Source organism: Capricornis sumatraensis, chromosome 8 (assembly GCF_032405125.1).
Source record: "Capricornis sumatraensis isolate serow.1 chromosome 8, serow.2, whole genome shotgun sequence".
In the NCBI taxonomy this organism is placed as follows: domain Eukaryota; kingdom Metazoa; phylum Chordata; class Mammalia; order Artiodactyla; family Bovidae; genus Capricornis; species Capricornis sumatraensis.
In genome coordinates, this window is record NC_091076.1 from 99,163,371 (window position 1) to 99,183,863 (window position 20,493).

Consider the following 20,493-nt stretch of genomic DNA (forward strand, 5'->3'; position numbering starts at 1 on the left):
GACAACCTGACATATGACTTAGAACACTTGGTGCTGGGCTCCTGGGGCCAGCACTTGCACCGTGGGAGAGTTTGTCAACTTGAAGGACACTACGCAGAGTGCTGGGCACGAGAGAGAGAAGCAGGCAGGGTCCACTGGCTGAGAGCCCATGTAAGAGGAAGAGGACACGCTCCTTGGCCTCTGTGGTCTCCTTTGGAATCTGTGTTTGGGGAAAGTCCCTTTCCTGAGGTTGGAGGTTATGGTCAGGAAGGCTAGCTGGGGCCTTGGAGTTGCCCAATTACCTTGTTCTCTTCCTCCGTTGGAGGACAAATGCTAGATTCTGTTTACTCCTCCTTCTGTGTTTAAAGGCAGTGAGGTGCAAAGGTGGCAGATTTTTCTCTTTAGATCAAAAGAGAGCTCGATTTCTGCCACTTTGGTGAATGATCTCATCTCCCGTCAACCTGGAGTCTAATCCTGCATTACTAAGACCCTCAGAAAAGAAAGCTGGCCAGAGGGGCATCTTTTATAATTTCTTTTTACTCTATAAATAAGAGTTAGCCGTTCTGCTCACTTTCTCCTCCCACTTGATGGTGTTGATGCAACTTTTGCGATATTCCTGATATTTGGATTTCAAGTCAGGAACAAGAGAATGACAATCTTTTCTAAGGTCCAGTGATGGGCAATGTATTCCAGGGAGGTCCAGATATTATTAAGAGTATCCCTGTCCCATTAAAGGGATGGAGACAGTCTGACAGTGTTGAAGTCCAGGCAGCTTACTTTACCCTGAACTTCTCTGAGTGAGCAGAGTCAATGAATTCTACTCAATTAACTGCAAATTCTGAGAATCTTAACAAATGACGTAAGGCTCGTTGATACCTGTAGGGAAAAAAAAAAGACATTTGCCTCACCTGGGTCTCTTGGTTCCTAAACCAAACCATTCAATATCAGTCTGTTACGGTCATATGTATTCATGTAATTCTTAAAGATTTCTGAGGCCACAAGGGCACAAAGGGGAAGTTATTAAAAGACAGACAGAAGTGGCATTTTTATTAAATTCTGCGAAAGGTATCAATAAGTTATTGTTAATTGCACTTGGAGCCTCTACAGGTTGATAATTAAAATTTCCAAAAAATTTAAAGAGTTAATTAGGCCCCAAATCCTGAGTCAGACTAACCAAAATAGGAATCTTAGTAACTCCTGGTATTCAAGTATTGGTAAGGAGCAGTTCAAAATTTAACAATTAGGTGTGTTATGCCTGAGAAAATTTTTGAGAATTCCACGTTTGATGGGAGGAAACTAACTTCATTATTTTACTATACCTTGTAACACAGTGGTGTAAAGTTTTCATTTATTTACTCTTGAAGTCCACGCCAACCTCATCAAATGCCCCATAAACAAGGCTTCCTCCCTGGTGACCAGCTGCGGCCACCGAAGACCTCTTCTGCCCTTCGCGAGTCTCGCATTTTACATCTAACGTGACACTGCGTCGCAGACTCAGGGAGTCATATTCTGTGTGAAATTACTTAACCACATGCACACTCAAGAGATCAAAGGGACATGTCTGAGTGACAAAGCAGTCTTTTTCTAGATCAGAAGATCCTTAAAAACAAACAAACAAGACCCCAAACCGAAAATATAAAACCCCATGAAATATTCATATGAAGTTACTCTGATTTGGGCCGACATGGCTTATCTGAAGAGTGGATGCCAGGTAAATTCAGGGTGGCTTTTTTCTCAGGGTCTGGAAGTGTGAGAGTTTCTGGGGCAGACTTTTTCCGGGGTCGATCTTTGGGAACCGACAGGAATTCTGGTGCATCAGTGGAGAGAGGAGTGGATGGAGCGCTCGAAGGGGCACTGCGGACTGAAGAAGGCAGCAGGGGGGTGCTGGAGATAGAAATGGCAGGGGGGAAAACGCCAATTTTCTTGTTGGTGGCTTCCTGAGTGGCTCGTTCAAACTCTCGGACTTCATCCATTGTCATGTCTTAAAGGCAAAAAATAGAAAGAAAAAAAAAGTGAGCAAGTATTCGGAAGAGACAGAAATGGATTCATCTCTCTGTTTAAAGGAGCTATTAGAATCTTATGAGTAAGGGGTCTCTCCAGATTATGAGCCCAAATTAGCATTGAAATGCTAAACCCTGAATTTTTTCTTTTTACTGAGGCTGACCTCTGAAAAATTATTCTTTTATGACTATCCATCCAAGATTTTCCAAAGCACTTTCAATGAGTACTTTAAGTATTCCGAAGAAGAGTTTATCAGGCGAGCACAGAACCACACCAACTTGTGTGTGTCTGTACATCCGCGTGCTGTGGATAAGGTGTGGTATATGGAGCTATTATTAGACCTGGCCATCTTTTCTACAAAAGCAAGGTAATTAAAGCAATCAGTGGCCCCAAATGATACATATTAACAACTACTTTAGATCATGAAAAGACAAGTTTACCTTTACAGGGTAAATAGGCAGATTATCAGAATTTCTCAACATGTTATCCTCTTGTTCAATAAATATACTTTTTTCATTCTAGGAGTTACTTGTTTCCTAACTATGTATCCATCCTGAGATCTTTTCAGATGAAAAAACAAGTAAGATGGGACACCAACAACAAACTTTGCTAATTATCCCCAAACCAAGGTAACAAAACAATTTCTCAAGGAAACATAAAAAGAAAAAGAGCAGAGAAGAAAAAGAGAGGATCACAAAATCAGTGCGAATTTCATTTAAAAGAAAAAAAGAACATTCTTTGGCACCCAAGAAATAAATTCAGTGACGCCTTATTTAACGGGCATTGTCAGATGATACAGACTTGCCAAATGTCTGAAATGTTCTTATGTGAGAAAGTTAAAAAAAATTCTTTTAAAGGCAAAGCCTTCCCTAATGTAAATACATTAAATAATGTATTATGCACACTTACTACCAATTAGACATAATATATGGGAAGAATATCACTGTGCTCCAATACAGTGGTGACTCATTTCTTAGGACTGATTTGCTTTATAGAGTGTGGTTTTTCTTCTCTCATTCTCAGGAACTCTATTATTACTCTCAGTCTGGCTGTCCCTGGTATCCTTTGGCAATTTTGTTACTGGTAACTGGGAAAATAGGTAAGTGGTCTAATTAAAGACGCTCTGAGTGAAGGCCGACAAGCTTGTCCTGGTGTAGAAGGTGAAACCTGCTGGCCATGGACTTCTTTACCTGTTTTATCTTCCCAGAGACCCCTGTTTTCACTTGGGTCCTTTCCCGTGGACTTAGGTGGTGAGCCTTCGTTGGATGACACTACATAAACCAGTATGAAACATACAGACACTTTGGGAATATTAACTATGGAGTGAATATTCATAACATAATATTTGTCATTAAGATATATGATCTATAGTCGTATCATAGCATACAAGCAAACCAGAAATATGTTAAAAAAAAATCCTTAGGAGTATTTCTTGGGAACAATTATTAAAATCTTCTGGAAGGGAGACGTTTTTACAAAGGAAATAAAAAATTATGCCCATGTTGATAGAATATAAAATTCAGAATACAGCAAGAACTGTATCTGTAAAGTTACCACTTAGAACACTAAGGCTATTAGATAAGCTAAGAAATAAGATTAAGTTCTTTAAAGACAGGTATTTCAAAATAAAATTGAGACTCAGAAAAGTTTCAGTGAATTTCAGCAAAGTTTATCTTTGAAAAATCAGGTTTTCTTTACAAGTGGCTGAATGGTGCGCTACTCCATACATCCAGCAGGGGGCAGAAATTACCCAAAGTACAGAATTTTGATTCTACACTCCCGTTCAGTCTCTTAGTTCTCTTCCTTGAAACGTGTTGAAACAGCTCAGTTGAAAAGGAGACTGTTATTTCCTTATTGCTGGGGCCATGGATGTTCATTTTGCCCAGTTTCAATACAGTTTGTCTCTGCTCAGGAAGTAGATCCAAATTTATTGAGCACCCATGTAATTTTTGTGATCAACAGCAGTCTCTTGATTTCAACTTTTTCATTATGATAGAGAAGAAAAATACAGAAAAATCAATGACCCTTCCCAATTTGATGGAATTTCAAAGAATAAGGCACGTGTGGTATGCATTTAAAGATCACCACATCGTGTAACTTCTGAGGAGATGGGCATTTCTGACACTGAAGTTACGGGAAGGGCTCTGAGTTGCAGCCAGATGCACGGGCTTTCCCACGGGGAGACCCATTCCAGGTGTCACCGTCTAAATGGCAAACTGACTTTCCAACAGTAATAATCAGAGTAAAATGGAAAGAAAACCAAACTAAGGGTCTTAAGCTGTAAGCTATAAGAACTTAGACTGAGGGAAGCGCTGTGTAGTGTCCCTCGCTACGTGGCATCTTCCCCCCTCCTCTGGTTTCCCTTGTCTTGTCATGCGTATATAGGGGAGCAGCTTTCAGACAGCAGCTGAGAGGGGACAGGTATCAACATTCCTAAAGAAAAGGTAACCGAGAGTGATGGAAATTTAAGGATGGTTTCCTGATGAGCACTTCTAACTTTAGAACGGGGAGAGAGAAAGTTCCTATAGGAACTGGCCAGCGCCTCCAGAGGAATACTTCAGTTAAGTCTGATCCAAATAGCTTCCGCAAATCCAATCACTGCATGCAAGAAGGGTTAGGGCCATTTCAACCTCAAGGGCTGCCACATGCACCCAGTAGCAGCACATAATGCCTCACAGGGCACATTCCCAAGACATGCTCTCAGTTCACTCGACTTTTCCAAGGTGCAACCAGAGGTCTTCACAAAGCATTCACAACAAGAGCCATCTCTCAACTTCCTAAAACTACACTGTCGATTTCTTACATAGCTAATATGCATTATTCTGGGGCTGACAGACATGCAGGCTCAAGCTGGCACCCAAAGAGACCACAGCTCTGGCCAAAGATACATGAAAATGACCTGGTGATTACATTTTCTTTGTTATCTGTAATTCTTCCTCATAAGCACGGATGACTTACAGAACTATATTTAAGATGCTGGCACGTAGGCAGCACACTGTCGGCTCTCAGTCACCAACGTGCCATTAAATAACCTTAGGCTCTCCGAGGCTTAAGTCCCAGCTAGACCTAGCTCACCCCACCTTCACTGCTCAGCCAGTGTGTATGCATGGACAGAAGCCCCATCTGGACAGGAACCTAAGTAAAAAGGAACCAAGGGTAAGACAGCCATAAAGAGCCATGGAAAGCATTTCAAAGCAAATGCAGAGAAACTGAAAATACCAGATGAGCCAATAGCCCTCCCTGAAACGAATGACTGAACGTTAACTATGTCTTTAAAAGTTACTGGCGCTGATGTTCTAGCTTTCGTGTGACATCCGGTTCTACCCCTCTGTTCTTCTGTGGTGCAGGCCACAAAATGTTTCCATTCTCTATGCTCTTGGTTTTATGACCAAGACAACGTAACCTCCGAGTCAAGCGGCTTTAAAGAATAGAAATGTCTGGAAGCAAGAGTTAATACCGTCCAGTTAAGACCCAGCTCAGGTTCTTCACCGACAGCCTCTGGGCTATGACGTTTTTTTTGTGGAAGTTTGAGAACTGATGCGTTTGAAGTCATTTCAAAGATGGGTTTATGGGTACGTTTGGTAAAGAGTGGGCAACATGTTTTAAAAATTCTACATACACTTGTTTGGGCCTGGCTCTCTATGTCATCCACAGTGGAGGAATGCTGATTGCAAACTTTTATGTTGGTTTGTTCATGCATGTTTTTCTCGTATTCCCGAACATCATCCATTGTCATATCTGAAAGAAGGTCAAGACGTTGGCAACTTCCGTTATTAAAGGCGAACTTTCAATGGGGGAGACTTTAGGGGACGACGGCAGCTTAGCAGAAGCCAAAGAGAGGAGTGAAAAAGCGGGGAACTCACTAACTTTATGAAGAGTTAATCATAAAGTTAGCTAAACCAGCCAAAGGCAGAGTGAATACAAGGGAGTTAAGTCAAAACAGTCTTAGAGCTGAGAAGAATGGAGATTATTTAGGGGTGATTCTTGTACAGTGAGTTAGGCGGGTAGGAAGTATTAGCTCGTGGACAGGGCTATAGCTTGAGATCTCCTAAAAGCATGGTTAGAAGATCCCTGTAAGGGACACGGTCAGGTTTGTGTGGTGTAATACTTACCTTTCATATACCTTTCAAAGTAGATTTGGAGATTCTTTACAGCAATGCATTCAACAGAAAGGACACTTTCATTGCTATTGTATGAGACATGGCATTGAGGGCAGAGAAATGATGCCCACTGCTCCTGGTGAGATTTGGGGGCAATGCTCACACAGAGGTGTATTTTTGCACAGAACACATGGTGTCAGAGAGTGCAGGGCGACCCTGAACGTCAAGTCCAGCCTAACAGCATGAAGAGGGCTGCTGCTACTTCCACCCACACAGTTCTAGAAATGAAATGGCAAAGGACATTACGATTTTTTGGCCTGATTCTACAGATTTTTCAGGATTTCAGAATAATAATTTCTTAAATCCTGTGGTTCTAAACAGGGGGACGGTTCTGTGACACTTGTGGTTGTCACGACAGAGGTGGAGGTGCTACTGGCACGTGGCCGGGAGGTGCCAGGGCTGTGATAGCACAGGCCTCCTCCCTCCCCAACAAAGAATTATCTGGCCCAGAATGTCCGTGGTGCCGAGGTTGAGAAAACTTGTCTAAATCCAAGGGATAAAAAACTTCAAATAAGAACCTGTTATCTTTGATATGTGCAATGCATACAAATAATAATTAGTCTCACTTTAAATGTTTCTGTTGCTTTATCCTGCACTCCCCACTCCACTCCTTGGATATTTTACAACAATTCATTAGCAGTTTCCCCAGATGGGGATTCCTCTGCCACTCTCCTGGCAGAATTTAACTTCATGCCTCTTTACAATGAATGGTACATGCTCAACAACTGGTTAATCAAGCTACCACCTTGATCACTAATTAGCTTGGTGGGGATTTAGAGCGAGTATTTACAGTTGGAATTTTTCCATTAGTATTTTCTGCATCATGTGGTCTGGTGTCTTTTTATATGAGTCCTTGTGTGTCACGTGAGAGTCTCTTCAATTCCAAAGGGCAGACTTGTGAGAAGTTTATGAATTAATTCAGTGTGGTCTGGGGCCAAGATGGAGGGCAGCTGTAAATCCAGACCTGGGTGATATTATTTAGCTGGTGACACCCCGACACCCTGAAACCGTTAATCAAAAATGCCATCCATAAGCAATGTAGGTATCAAGAATGCTAAGCAACAGTCTGGCCAAGCGAAGAGCATGCTTTTCTTTTAGAAAATCAAGGTAACTGCAAAGCAGTAAAGAGATGCTGCTTTGTGAATAGAACAAAGGCATCTTTGTTAACAATAATAACATCCTTTCAATACAACCACTTTAATTTCAATGGCCGGTTATCAAAAGTTCTTAAACACAAATATACCTGGAATGAATACTGAGGTCATTTAAAGTTAAAAGTTTAAAATTAAAGAAATTTCTTTATACATACGTTCATCAGACATGTTATTTCCCCCCTAACTGGCATGCTAGTAATTTTAAAAACAAAAACAAAGGAGGCTTCATTTCTTTGTTCTAGTGAATCTCAACGGAAATCATTCTTTATCTTTAATTAGCTCAATGTTAACAGAGGGGCTTAAACTGTGTGACTAGGGGCTTTCAAAGAGTTTTATGGATGTGAAGAAAGATTTAATAATGAAGATACTCATTATTAGCTTGTTCATAATAGTGAAAAATTGAAAACAACTCTGGGGCCTGATAGTATTATGCAGCAATTAAAAATGATGCATAAGAATATTGAACACTATAAAGAAATGGCTTTGGTATATTGTTAAATAAAATATTGGAGGTAAAAGAAATCATTTTTGCCAGAAAAAAACAAAAGGATACACTTCTAAATGTTAACAGTGATTGTTTTGAGGAGTTGAAATTTTAATTTTCTCCTTTTGGTTATCTATCTTTTCTAAATTTTCTACATCAAATCTGAATTATTTCTGTAAGAAAGAAAGAGAATGTTATTTCAAAATCAATTATTTGGGGTCATTAGAAGATGGATACCATCAATTTGCGCTTGTATAAGAAGATACACTTTAGAAAAGAGTTATTTGCCGATTTTAGAATCATGATCCCCTCCTTTTTAAAATGAAGAGTTAAGAAACAGTTGCAGAAAACTTCATCTTAAAGAAAAAAAAAATCTCTCAATTAGACCACATAATAATGAACATTTCTAGGGAGTTCCCTGGTGATCTAGTGGTTAGGATTCAGTGTTTTCACTGCCGTGAACAGACAAAAAACAGAAAAAAGAATGAGCCTTCTAGCACAGGGAGTTCTGTAAAAGATAACGATAATTTGGTCCCAGCCAATGCTGAAGGAAAATATGTTTGTCTAAATCGTGAACTCTCCTCTCATACCATACACGCTTGTGGAAATGATGTCAGTATTCCTCAGTAATTTATGGAAAGCCTAATCAAGTGAAAATGTTCTTATTCAGATTATCTGATAGAATGCACTACATCTTGCTTCAGCAAAGTGTATTACCTTGAAATCTATAAATGAGTCAATTTTTCAGTAAATTCAATTACATATGCCCAATGATGGATTACACTTTTGGAGTCGATTCATCTTCATTACTAATTGATTTTCAATGATCAGAGCGACTTCTCACAGTTTAGGTTCAGATCTCTTTGTCCCCAGCGAAACCGTGCTTATGTATGTCAGATAAACTCTTAAAGGAATCCTAGGTCAATTATTTTGCAAATAACTGAATTTAATTATCCCTTAATTTACAGATCTGAAAGGCCATAATGTACTTTTTTCAAGTAGAGTTTCTTAAATGAAGTCTTCTTAAACAAGTAACACTGGCCTAATGGCCTGATTTAAGAGACTACTGGAACTAGCACCAGAGTCCTTCTGGTAAGGAAGCTGTATCCCAGTATCTTTGACACTCGGCCATTAGAGGGTGACTGATCATCTGGCGGCATAAATATTCTCTTCGTTGCAAGATTTCCTGCCTTTGTCCTCTGGCAGGATCGTTTCTGTCCTTCTTCTTCTCACCCTCTTTCAGGTGAGAGAGTAAGCAGACCGCAGTCTTCTATTCCAGCACGTGAAAGTCGCACTAAACGGGCCTGGGTAGAACCCTCACCTCTACCACCAGCCCAGCTTTATTAAAGAAGCTCTGGACTCAGGATTTGTTAAGAAGCCCCTTCAATTTCTTAAACCAGGAACTAAGCAAAATATACCTCTGTATGAATCTTGGTCTGCTTCAACTATTTTCTGCTTTGTTATAAAATGTGGATTTCAATTATTATTTACTTACTGAATCACACAACTAATGTGTGAATTATGGTCCACAGAAATAATTCAAAGAGTACTGGATTATACAGAAAAAGAGTTTGATTTCTTTTAACTTCCCGTATCAATCCGATTCCTTCTGGAGGTAACCACTGACAGGTTTTTTTCCTATGAATTTGCATGTATTACACATGCACATTACACACGCACACACAGTCTCATTTATTTTCACATTGATGGAATCATACTACAGTATACTCTATGATACAAGTTGCTCTGGCTTACTTTTTCCACTAATGGAAAGTGAACATATCTCCATACCAGTGCACACAGAACTACCTTATTCTTTTTAACACACAATATTTGTCATATGAGTGGTATCATAATTTGCTTGACCATATTTCTGTTGAAGGACATTTACATGGAGACTGGATTTTAGCTCTTTTAAGCAACACTACCCTGAATAGCTTTGTATAATGGGAATCTAGAGGTGGGATTACTGGGCCACAGATTATCTGTATTTCCCATCATCAGTTTTTATAGAAACTGTTAGTGTGTTCTCCCACCTAGCCAAAACTGGATTATTATCACTCGTTTTAAATTTTGCTATCAGATGGGCAAATGTCCTATCTTCTTGCCGTTTTCGATTCATTTCTTGTGATTAGCAGAGAAGCGATTGGTTATTTGCATTCCTTCTTCCACGGTTTACCTATTCCGGTTGCTAACCTTTTTTCTACTGCGTGTTGGATTTTTGATTTATAGGGCCTCTTTACATATTGTGGGTATTAGTCCTCTGTTGGCTACATTTATTGCAAATAGCTTCTCTTAATCTTTCAGCTTTGTTTATGGTGGCAACTTTCTTTCAATCATTTTATTAAAGATTTCACTGGAAGTGGAGGCAAGACTGTATATTTGAAAGGCCTTTAGGGTAGAAGTCAGCTGAATGTACAGAGACACTACAAATGCCACCAAACAAAATGTCTGCAGTTAGGAATTTTCCTTCATTAAAGTTTTAATGAAGAGTCATATAGCTTAATTCCATGACCTATCCAACGGCATATTTTATTTCCTTCCACAAATATTTTCTCTCCATTTCCGGGCCTGTCAGCCTAAACGGAAGTAACTTTTTCTTTTGTTGTTGTTCTAAGTCAAAATGGAACTCTTAAACAAGTGGCTGGGTCAGAGGAAGGTCCAGCAATCAAGAATTAGGTCTGACACCCCTTTGACTTCAACAAAATGATGGCCCATCCTTTGGGAAGTGCCTTTTTTTTTTTTTTTTTTAAAGGCTATAAATTCAACAGGTGCTTATTACGAATAGTTTACTTTTTTTTTCTGTAGTGAAAGTAGCTAATCCTCAAGGCTTGGTGTATACCCTTTCCTTGTAATTCAGATCACAAGATCTAGAATTGTAATCTACGGTTATGATTTTTTCTACAGTTCTTAATTTGGGGAGGTGGAGAGCAGAGTCAAGATCCCTTTGAAAATGTGATGGAGTGCAATGGGTTCTTTCCAGAAAAATGAATGTAAGCAGACACACATAAAATGCTGCATAAGAGACATGGAACTTATATTCATGATTCAGGAAACCTGCAGCCATTGGAAAATGCTGGCTTGGTGAAATCAACCAGCTAATGCTAACCTTTGAGTCAGCTTCTTTCTCCAACTTCAGCTTGATTCTTTTGTTATTAGACTGCTCTTGGGACTCCAGAATGATCTCTAAGTCATTTTTGTGAGGGAGTTTCATCTATACTAGCCAGAACAACCCCCTATTTTTTGGAAGGGTCAGGATTCATGAAATTCCACTCAATCACAGCCTCCCTTGGGCAACCCACTGTGTTCTTCTCAAAATGCTGTCAGATTTGTGAAGCAAAACCAAGCTTTGGTGAAGCTGGGTTGCCTATTTTTATTCACCTCTTCTTTTACCCCATCTTCTAAAATACGCAGTTGTTTTTTCTGACTAGTGTTCCAGTCATGCAGGGGACACTCAAGGCTCATGGATAAAGACCAACCAAGGCTTTGAAAACCAAACTCAACTACTCCAACAGTAGAAAGCAGTTGTACTTTAGGATAAACAAGAGCAGAATAAAATCTGTTTAGGGAAATAGTTATTGTGACAGTCAAATGCTAAAATTCAGGAAGGATACAAAATTAATCCTTGGGGAAGAAATGATTACTATCATTTATAGTGTCCTTTTTAAAAAAAACAAAACAAAATAAAACTCAGTTAAGCACTGGAGGTGGTGAGTCTAATTAGGGAGAAAGACATCATACAGGGCTGCCAGTGTATAAAGGTATATACACTTTGGGCACTGTAGGAGCACAGCGCAGGGTCAATGGAACTAAAATTCAGCCCTCAGCCGACAGCACCCGCTGAATCTGCTTGGAAGGGGTGCCTTTTTGTAGCGCTTACAAGGCACCAGAGTTTAGCAGTTGGCCCTGAAGACATCTACCATTTTCTAGTCTAATTAAATTTGGACTGAATTAATTAAACTGTGCTTTCAATCTAATCTGATTTAAAGTTGTTCTTAAAACTTTTGGGACTTCCCTGGCGGTCCAGTGGTTAAGACTGCGTTTCCAATGCAGGGGGCTCGGGCTCAATGCCTGATTGGAGAACTAAGATCCCACATGTCTTGCGCCGTGGCCAAAAAATGAAAACAAAAACCAAAAAACATAAAAACCTTTAGGATTCACCTAGAGGGCTTGTTAAAACACAAGGGGGTGTGCTAGGCTACAGCCCCAGAATATCAGATTCAGCAGGTTTGGGGTGGAGTCTGAGAATCTGAAACAAGTACCCCAGGGATGCTGAGGTTGCAGGCCCAGGACCTCACTGGGAGAATAAGTGCCATAAGCTATAGGAAAGGGTTTCTTTACTTTGAACCCTTCCCATGTTTACTAGTGAAGGCCTCACTGAGCCTGTACAGACCAAAGAAAAATAAACAACTTCAGGTACCCAAAACTGAAGGGCTGTTCTGGTGGGCGATGACACACCCATTTACCTGAAAGGCTTGCGGTACACAGCATTACCTTGAATAAGGAAGGGCTTGTGGGCAGGGTTCTTAGCATTTAGTTAATTGAGTATCTGTGTGATGAAGGAGCTACCACTTTGGCTCAGTTGGGGACAACTATGCCAGTAATTTACATGAAATTGATGGGGTAGGTCTCAGACCCCTTTGCTGAGTGAAAAGGCTGCTTGTTTTGGCTGGGGCTAGGACTGTATACATAGCGGGTGGAGGCCTTCCTGGGGAGTACACGGTGCCCTGATGATCTACATCCAGTAAACCACACGCTGTTTTTCTGCACTCAGATACAGAAAGGGCTTTTTGTCAGTAGGCTCCTTGAGTTAATTCCTGTCTCCACCTCTCCATCTTAAGTAGGTGTTCTCTTTTTAAAGGCCTTCCTTTGATGCGTTATGTTAGCTTTGGGTCCTTGTAATAGTCTGAGATTTTTTTTTTTTTTGGACTAAAAGTCTTTAAGTCTCTTGGTTGCTGAGGGCTTGGTTGAGATGGAAAAAAAATGGGCCCTTGTCCCCTGCACTCCAGCCATTCCTCTACTAGACGCCCACCCACTTTTTCTCGTCCTTTACCCTGCCTTGACCCAGAGTCTCTTTTCTGGTCCACAGGCTTGCAGTGTTTCGTCTTCTTAGTTAGGATGCAGCTTCCCTTTTTCATGTTGCCTTTTCTGAAAAGTCCTCGAAGGCCTCATGGTATTCCAGAGAAACCTATTACGTTGTCCTGTCTCCTGGTCTTCGAGACGGTTGAGTTTTGGCTCTTCAGGCTTCAGTTCACTGACCAAACTTCTCACCAGTTTAAGCCTATTATTCTTTGACTATCCTTTTGAAATTCCCTTAGGATGTCAGGAAGTGTGGATGTCAGCAAGTTGGGGGAGACCAGCAGTTGTTAACTTTTGGGGTGTCCCTCTAAGAATCTGTGAAAAGCTCCCCAGAAAAAACAACCAGAAAGATCTGTTTAATGATCTGGGGAAGTAATCACAGGAGACTCTCCTTCCTCCCATCTCACAACAGACAACCACAAAGAAGTGTTGGGGAGACTTGTGATAGTGTGGCCAGTCGGTGTAGTGCTGCCTGAAAAAAGCATCCCGGGTCCTGGGGGTGTGTGATTATTGTTGTTCTTTGGTTGCTGAGTCGTGTCCAACTCTTTGTGACCCAATGGACTGTAGCCCGCCAGGCTCATCTGTCCATAGGATTTCCAAGGAAGAATACTGGAGGGGGTTGCCATTTCCTTCTCCAGGGGATCTTTCCAACCCAGGAATTGAACCCAAGTCTCCTGCATTGGCAGGCGGATTCTTTACCACTGAGTCACTAGGGAAGCCCAGGGGCATGTGATTAAGAGAAAGCAAATGGTGATTTTTCGAAAGCATCTCTTCTAGAGGTCTGCATTTGGGCAAACCAAGGAAGAGGCAAAGATGTATTTGCTTTTCAGAAGATGTGGATCTGGGAAAACTGTGCAAAAAAAAGAAAAAGAAAAAAAAAAGCACACCCATAGCCTACAAAACCTTATTTTGAAAAATATGGTTCAGAAACAGCTAACAGTCACTGTCTTTGTCTGTTCAGTCCACTGTAACTTTTCACTTTAAACTTGATGCCTTCAGCTAAGAAGAGAGAGGGCACTGGTGAAACAGTGATACAGAGGCACCAAAATGCAATCGAGGTTATGCTGAGAACAAATTCAATGTGACTTAGGAAAAGGCCAAAGAGAAGAGCATTTTCATTAGGCAATCAGATCTGACCCAAGTCACCAACTGGGTGTGTTTGTTTCTTTTTATAGTCAAGGACTCAAGCCTCTGATGACTGATTCTGGGAATGTAGGGGATTCACGTGGACAAAATGATAGCACTGCAGATATGGGAAGTGTGGTTCATCCATCATGGGATGAAACAAACCTTGTTTCTTTTCCCTTACTGGAAATATAGAGAACTGGTTTAATTCTTCTTGAACCGTTTTTTAAAAAGCTAGAACAACAGTCTCGGTTAGAATTAAGGGGTCACCAATTTCTTTGCCCTTGAATCCTTGCAGAGTCCTTATGTTTTTGGTGAGGGAGTGTTTCAAAGGACTGCGTTCACCTGATATGATGCTTAACGACAAGATCAAGGCAGCATTGATCTTGAGGTCTGGAATAAATCAGAGGGGTCTGAAGCCAGTCCAACAAGGATTATAGAACCGTGCACTATCAAGCATGCAAACATCAAACATGCCGAGGTCCTCCTTAGCCAATAGTTAAGCGCTGTGGTTATTTTAGACCAAGCTTCTGCCATTACATCCTTCTTCACTATGTCCCACGGACAATGCTACTTTCAATCCAGGAAGCAATAGCTCTGCCTTCGTTGTTGTCTTTCTAGGTAGCAGGTGAAGCCAGAAGGACTGAAAGTCCAAGCCAATGTGCTATGAAGTTGTTCTATAACTGATTTTGGGGAGTTGACTTACCATACCACTCATCAACCCAAGCAAAAGCCTGTCTATGTCCAATCAGAAGAATATCTCGAACCACCTAAAAAAGCAAAAGAAGGAAGTTGACAGAATACCAGGTTTGATTGAAATGATCTGGGAAAGGAATGGTTTCCAATTCTAGGAAACCTGACAGTTACAAATTTCTCCAGCCCTCTGTCCATATGGGATGACAATTAGAGGGAGGCATACTTACTCTCAGCCCTTTCCCATGGTGTACATACACTCGCTGTAAATTAATCTCTTTATCTTATTTGAAAGTTAGGCTGGAAGCTGTTCAAAATAATGACAACGACTTGGCAGTCACACAACAGTGACTGGAATGAGTCTCCAGGGCTGATCACCCTTGGATTTTTCTCTTCATTTATCTTTACCGAAAACAGGTTCTACTTTCCATTTGTGGAAGGGTGCATCTCACAGAAGCCAGGAGGTCATAAATGTTGGAAATCAAGCACATTTGTTTGGATAGAAAATCACTTCTAAGACCAAAGCACTTAAAACTCTCTCTTCTCTAGTGAAGTATCCTATATATTGGTAATTGAAAAAAAAAATAATTGAAGGTGTGGGATTCAAGATAAGTAGATATCTTTCTAAGCTTGGCTTTCATGTATTAGAAGTCACAGGAGGGAGCAGTTTAGTCAGCTGTTATGTTAACTATTATTGAAAGTCATGAAATAAGAGACCTGAATCAGAGTAGAACATAATGGGAATGATGAACTTGATTGGAGATGAAAGGAATGAAATTATTTCTTATGGTGACACATAACGGCAATAGAAGATTAAGAAAAGTAATTGCCAAGAGCCTGTGTGTTATACCATTTATGTGCTTTTATTTCATGGCATTCTTTTTTTGGCCTTCTATCGCTATAAATACAGCATACCTTTTTACCTTTCTTAGATACTCAGTACTCTCCTTCCAACATTTCTTTCCTCCTGATAAACAAATCTAGCAATTGTCAAAAACCTCTTGTAGAAGGTTCGAGCGTGTTTCAAGAAACGAAGGATTTTAATTCAGTGAATTTGCAGAAACAAGGGAAGCCTTCATAATGAAGTGTTTATTATTCCAGGCCTATGGATATCTAGTGAGGCTTTTATGATTTGGAAGGAGGAAACATATAATGAAACTAAGAAACAACATGAAGCCATGCACACTTGAGTGCTGAGTGTGTCAAATTCATGGAATTAAAAGAACAGCATTGAGGCGTCAGTAAATACGCCCTATTGCATTAAGCACAACACAGCTGTCTGCTGGAAACAAGAATCCAATAATGTGCTAATGGCTCGCTTTCGAACATTTTTTTCCCGTTAACTGTGAATAGATTCTTCAAAAACAAAAGGTGTTTAGAGAAAGGCATCCCTGGCACTTGAAACCCACGCAAAGAAGAGCCTCAGATTCTCATTAGTGGCTCATGCGCCACAGCAGGTGTGTTTTGGGGGTGTTGATGACACTTCGTTATATTTGGAAATGGGCAATGGGAATGCCTATTGCTAGAGTGTAATTCTTACAGGTATTTTAAAGAAACGGATTCTCAAAACTAGAAAAGAAACACAGTGACCCATGTGGCAATCTAAATATGTTTTGTGAGAAGGTGAGATAATGAAACATACTATGGTAGGGGCCCCAGTAAGAGGAGATCATTTGTTTCTTTTTTAAAAAAAGGTGGGATGTTGTAGGAAGTCAAGAATATACTACCAGAGACAGACACAGAGCTAAGGCTGGAAAATATTTACTCTGGGAGCCTGGACTTTCTTCCATCTTAATAACTGGGACACAGCAGGAAAACAGCAGGTCCCAGAACTTGATTTCTATGCGTGCCACTTGGCTCTCACCCCTGGCTGGGCAAAAACGGATTCTAGAGCTCAGCAGATTAGTACATTTCTCTGTCTCAAATTTGCTCCAGGCCCTGCTATTATCAGGAAAGCAAGTTCAATCTATTTCTTGGACCCAAATTCAAGATTTACACATTTTACTATCAATTGGCTCCCCAAGCTCAGTAGACAAATCCATCTAAGTAACAAACAGCTCAGTGCATTAAGGTTAATTCCAGTGCCCCCAAAAGAATTTCAGAAAGCTATTCTTTATCAGTTTTTAAATGGAAAAATAAACAGATATCCAGCCTATCTGGAATGTAGAGACAACTTGGATAGTACTTATTCTCATGAAAATAGGAGTTACAAAGGGCAGTGCTCAGCACTGCATTTCCAATTAATTTCCATGAGGATAAGAGTTATGTTCAGTTCAGTTCAGTTGCTCAGTTGTGTCTGGCTCTGCGACCCCATGAACTGTAGCACGCCAGGCCTCTCTGTCCATCACCAACTCCTGGAGTTTACCCAAACTCATATCCATAGAGTTGGTGATACCATCCAACCATCTCATCCTCTGTCATCCCCTTCTCCTCCTGTGCTCAATCTTTCCCAGCATCAGGGTTTTTTCAAATGAGTCAGCTCTTCCCATCAGGTGGCCAAAGTATTGGAGTTTCAGCATCAACATCAGTCCTTCCAATGAACAACTGATCTCCTTTAGGATGGACTGGTTGGATCTCCTTGCAGTCCAAAGGGACTCTCAAGAGTCTTCTCCAACACCACTGTTCAAAAGCATCAATTCTTCTGTGGTCAGCTTTCTTTATAGTCCAACCCTCACATCCATACATGACTACTGGAAGAGTTATGTTAGAAGCACCCAATAAACTTAAATCATCACTAAATGGGTTCCTGCTACAAAATTAACATGTTTAGCCAAAGGAGGTATACAACTAAAACCTGTGTTTTGAGCTTGCCCATAATTCTTTGGTAACAGAGTTATTAAAAGGGCAGAAATGCTGGGGTACGTCATCTAAGGGGACCCCTGGGGTTTCTTCTGCCTCTTGGGGCATCTTTTACTTCAGGTGTCTACATTTGTAGGACCTTTTGAGCGAGAACTATCCTTGGGGGGCAGGGCACACAAATAAACCCTGTGCCTCTGCCTGGAACCTGAGTGCCCAAGTACCAAGTATAAGAACCTCTCTTTGGAACTAGGATAGCCCGAGAGAACCATACTTTGAAAGCCCAACTTTCTGAGTATACTCACCCAATAGACATGGAAGTCACAAAATGAGAGATGAAGTGTAAAATATCTGTTAGCAGAAGAAAGTTAAACAGTAGGCAAAATTCATTTTCATGGAAACAGGGTTTTCTAGATGCAGGTAACTTGTGTTGGTTCAGTGCTTATACATCTGTTGGGCACTGGGCACTCCGGCTCACAACAAAGACAGTTACTGTGCCCACAGCCCAGGAACTGCCAACCATTCACTTACCTTGTGTACAAATTGTTCCACTCTGGTTTGAAGCCCCCAGACCTCAAACTTCACAGTCACCAGCTTGTAGGAACACATGATGGGCTGATGACTGTCTCTCCAGCCTTCCCTTAACTGTCCTCGTCCTGTCTTCTCTGACTTGAAGTGTTTAGGATCCTGGAGGAAAAAATAGATCAAAGAAATGATAACTTAAAAGTTCAACCATCATTTTTATGAAATAAATGAATACAGAAAGCTAAGTGAAAGAAATCAGTCACCATAATAAGTACCTCAAGGAAATGAGTGCTTCTGGGGAGGGAAGGGGTGGTGATCTCGAGTGTGGCTATGTAGCATTTTTGAATCTTCAGTACCAACTATGCCATGCTATCACCTGAACCAACCCAGGAACTGCCATTGAAATTATAGGTATAGACCTGGGAAGATTATGGTGATAACGTCATATATGAAAAAGGCATAAGCATAGAGTTTGGTCCATAGCAAGTGCTCAGCTGATGTTGGCCATTATTGTCCTTCCCAAGGCAGTCAGTGAAGCCTCTGATGCTCAGCCCTACAGTCCAGGGAAGAGACAGCAATGCCTTTCCAAAGCACCCTGGAATTGCTGGTAAAAGATCTGATGTTTAAGACGATGGGACTATTTCCTGCCTGACTTGTGTTCTTATAGCACAAAATGCCAGCAGGACCAAAGAGAGGAGACCAATAAATCAAGAGAATAGCACGAGATTATAGGAGATAATCTCCAAAGATGGCCCTCATTCACCCCCTTCCTCACTGTGCCTGCGTGTTTGTTGTTTCTCTCACCAAGCTGTGGAGGCTACTTCCCCTCCTCATGAATCTAGACTGGTCTGTGACTTGCTTTGACCAAAAGAATGTGGCAGAAGAGGCACTGTGTCAGTTTGGGTCTTTAAGAGAAGCTGGAAACCAGAAGTCTGCCACAATGCAAAATGTCTTGTTTGATTATCCTGAGACCATCATGGAGTGAGGAAGCCCAAGCCAAGCCTGCCACACGGAGGGCCACGTGGAGAGAGGCTCACTCATTCTGGCTGAGAAGCCAGGCACACGAGCGATAAAGGCATCTTTAATATTTCAGCTCAAGCCTATACCATGAGGAACAGGAGATCCTGTCCAGCTAAGCCCAGTTGAGATGGCAGAATTGTGAGAACTACCACACTGTTGTTTTAAATCACTAAATTCTGTTTTCCTAAATGGCCAGTCAGTCATCCTATTACTGGCTTATATATTCCTTCTTTTTTTTCTCCACACCATGCCGCTTGTGAGATCTTAATTCCCCAACCAGAGATTGAACCCAGGCAGTGAAAGCACAGAGGCCTAACCACTGGACCGCCAGGGAATTCCCATAAGCTGCTAAATTCTGGAACGAACTGTTACTTAGCAAAAGAACAAAACAGAAACATCATGCGGATTCCAAGCAGATGTAATAACTGGATCTCCAAAGACAAAAGGGAAGGAATGCTGCTTTTGTTCTTTGCCAGCACTCTCCAAAAGTTCGTACCATTAGCTACATCCACAAAAACTACACACGAGGAAATGCACAGCTGCCAGGCCATTCCTGCAACTTAAAATACAAAAGCTGGAGTTAAACAGGGGAAGCTGGTTCCTTTCCCCATCTGACTTTCCCACAAGAGGGACATGATGGTGAATAATGAGCTCACCAACAACTATCTTAAGGCTCAAAAGACATGGCTGCCACACTGTGGCTGGTCAGAATATACAAAGACAGACCCTCATGAACCTGAGTGACGGTTGTCCTACTCCAGGTAGCAACTGGGTAAACAAAGGATAGTTGCAGAGCCAGCAAGCAGTTGAAAGCAAGAGGCCAAAGCTCCTGGCAACCCAGACATGTAAGGGACAAAGGACCCAGCAAACAAAGCAAGTGTGGCTGTGGCCTGAGCTGCCTTCATCTGTCTCAGGTCCTATGCAGCGGGCCTGAGAAAGGCCTGCAGACGGAGGCCCCTGGGTCAGCTGGGTGCACTCCACACTCGCCTTCCTAGCACTAGTACCTGATTCATGGACCAGCCCCAGCTTGTTCCTTCCGCTGACCACTGCGGAACTTGAAACGATACCTATTGTAGAATCTTCGCGTAGATTCCAGACATCTCAAGAATGAAATAAGGTTCTGCAATATTAAATATGAAACACTGGTAGACTGCATTTCCAAAGTCCTTAAAACTTGTGGGGCCTCACGGCAAACTTCGGATCTGAGAAAGACTAGAAAAGTACTGCCTGCAGTGAAAACTATGGAGACGCTTACATTTGTGTGTGGTTCCTTTTCCTCATGGAACTACAAAAGTGTAAAATGATATCAGGCTATCATGAAATAAAGCTTTGAGAAAAGGTTAGAAGAGTGTATTGTATTTTCAAGAGGCAGAATGGGATTTTTCAGTTGGAAGTGGTAATTTGACTTCATACCCTTGGTTTTATGGATAAGGATACTGAGGTCTCAAAGAAAGAAATGTTTTTTGTCCTCAAACCA

The 20,493-nt window shown here is 41.2% G+C and overlaps 1 protein-coding gene across 1 annotated transcript in view; it reads right to left on the reverse strand.

The window, feature by feature from the left end:
- Positions 1 to 997: 997 nt before the first annotated feature.
- The window catches only part of PITPNC1 (phosphatidylinositol transfer protein cytoplasmic 1), a 138,582-nt gene continuing 119,086 nt past the window's right edge, over positions 998 to 20,493 (reverse strand). The window contains exons 7-9 of the mRNA XM_068977498.1: positions 18,003 to 18,158; positions 14,689 to 14,752; positions 998 to 1,960 (exon numbers count right to left, since the gene is read on the reverse strand). Coding sequence (XP_068833599.1) covers positions 1,644 to 1,960; positions 14,689 to 14,752; positions 18,003 to 18,158 — 537 coding nt within the window. The 3' untranslated portion in view covers positions 998 to 1,643. The remainder of the gene's footprint in view (positions 1,961 to 14,688; positions 14,753 to 18,002; positions 18,159 to 20,493) is intronic.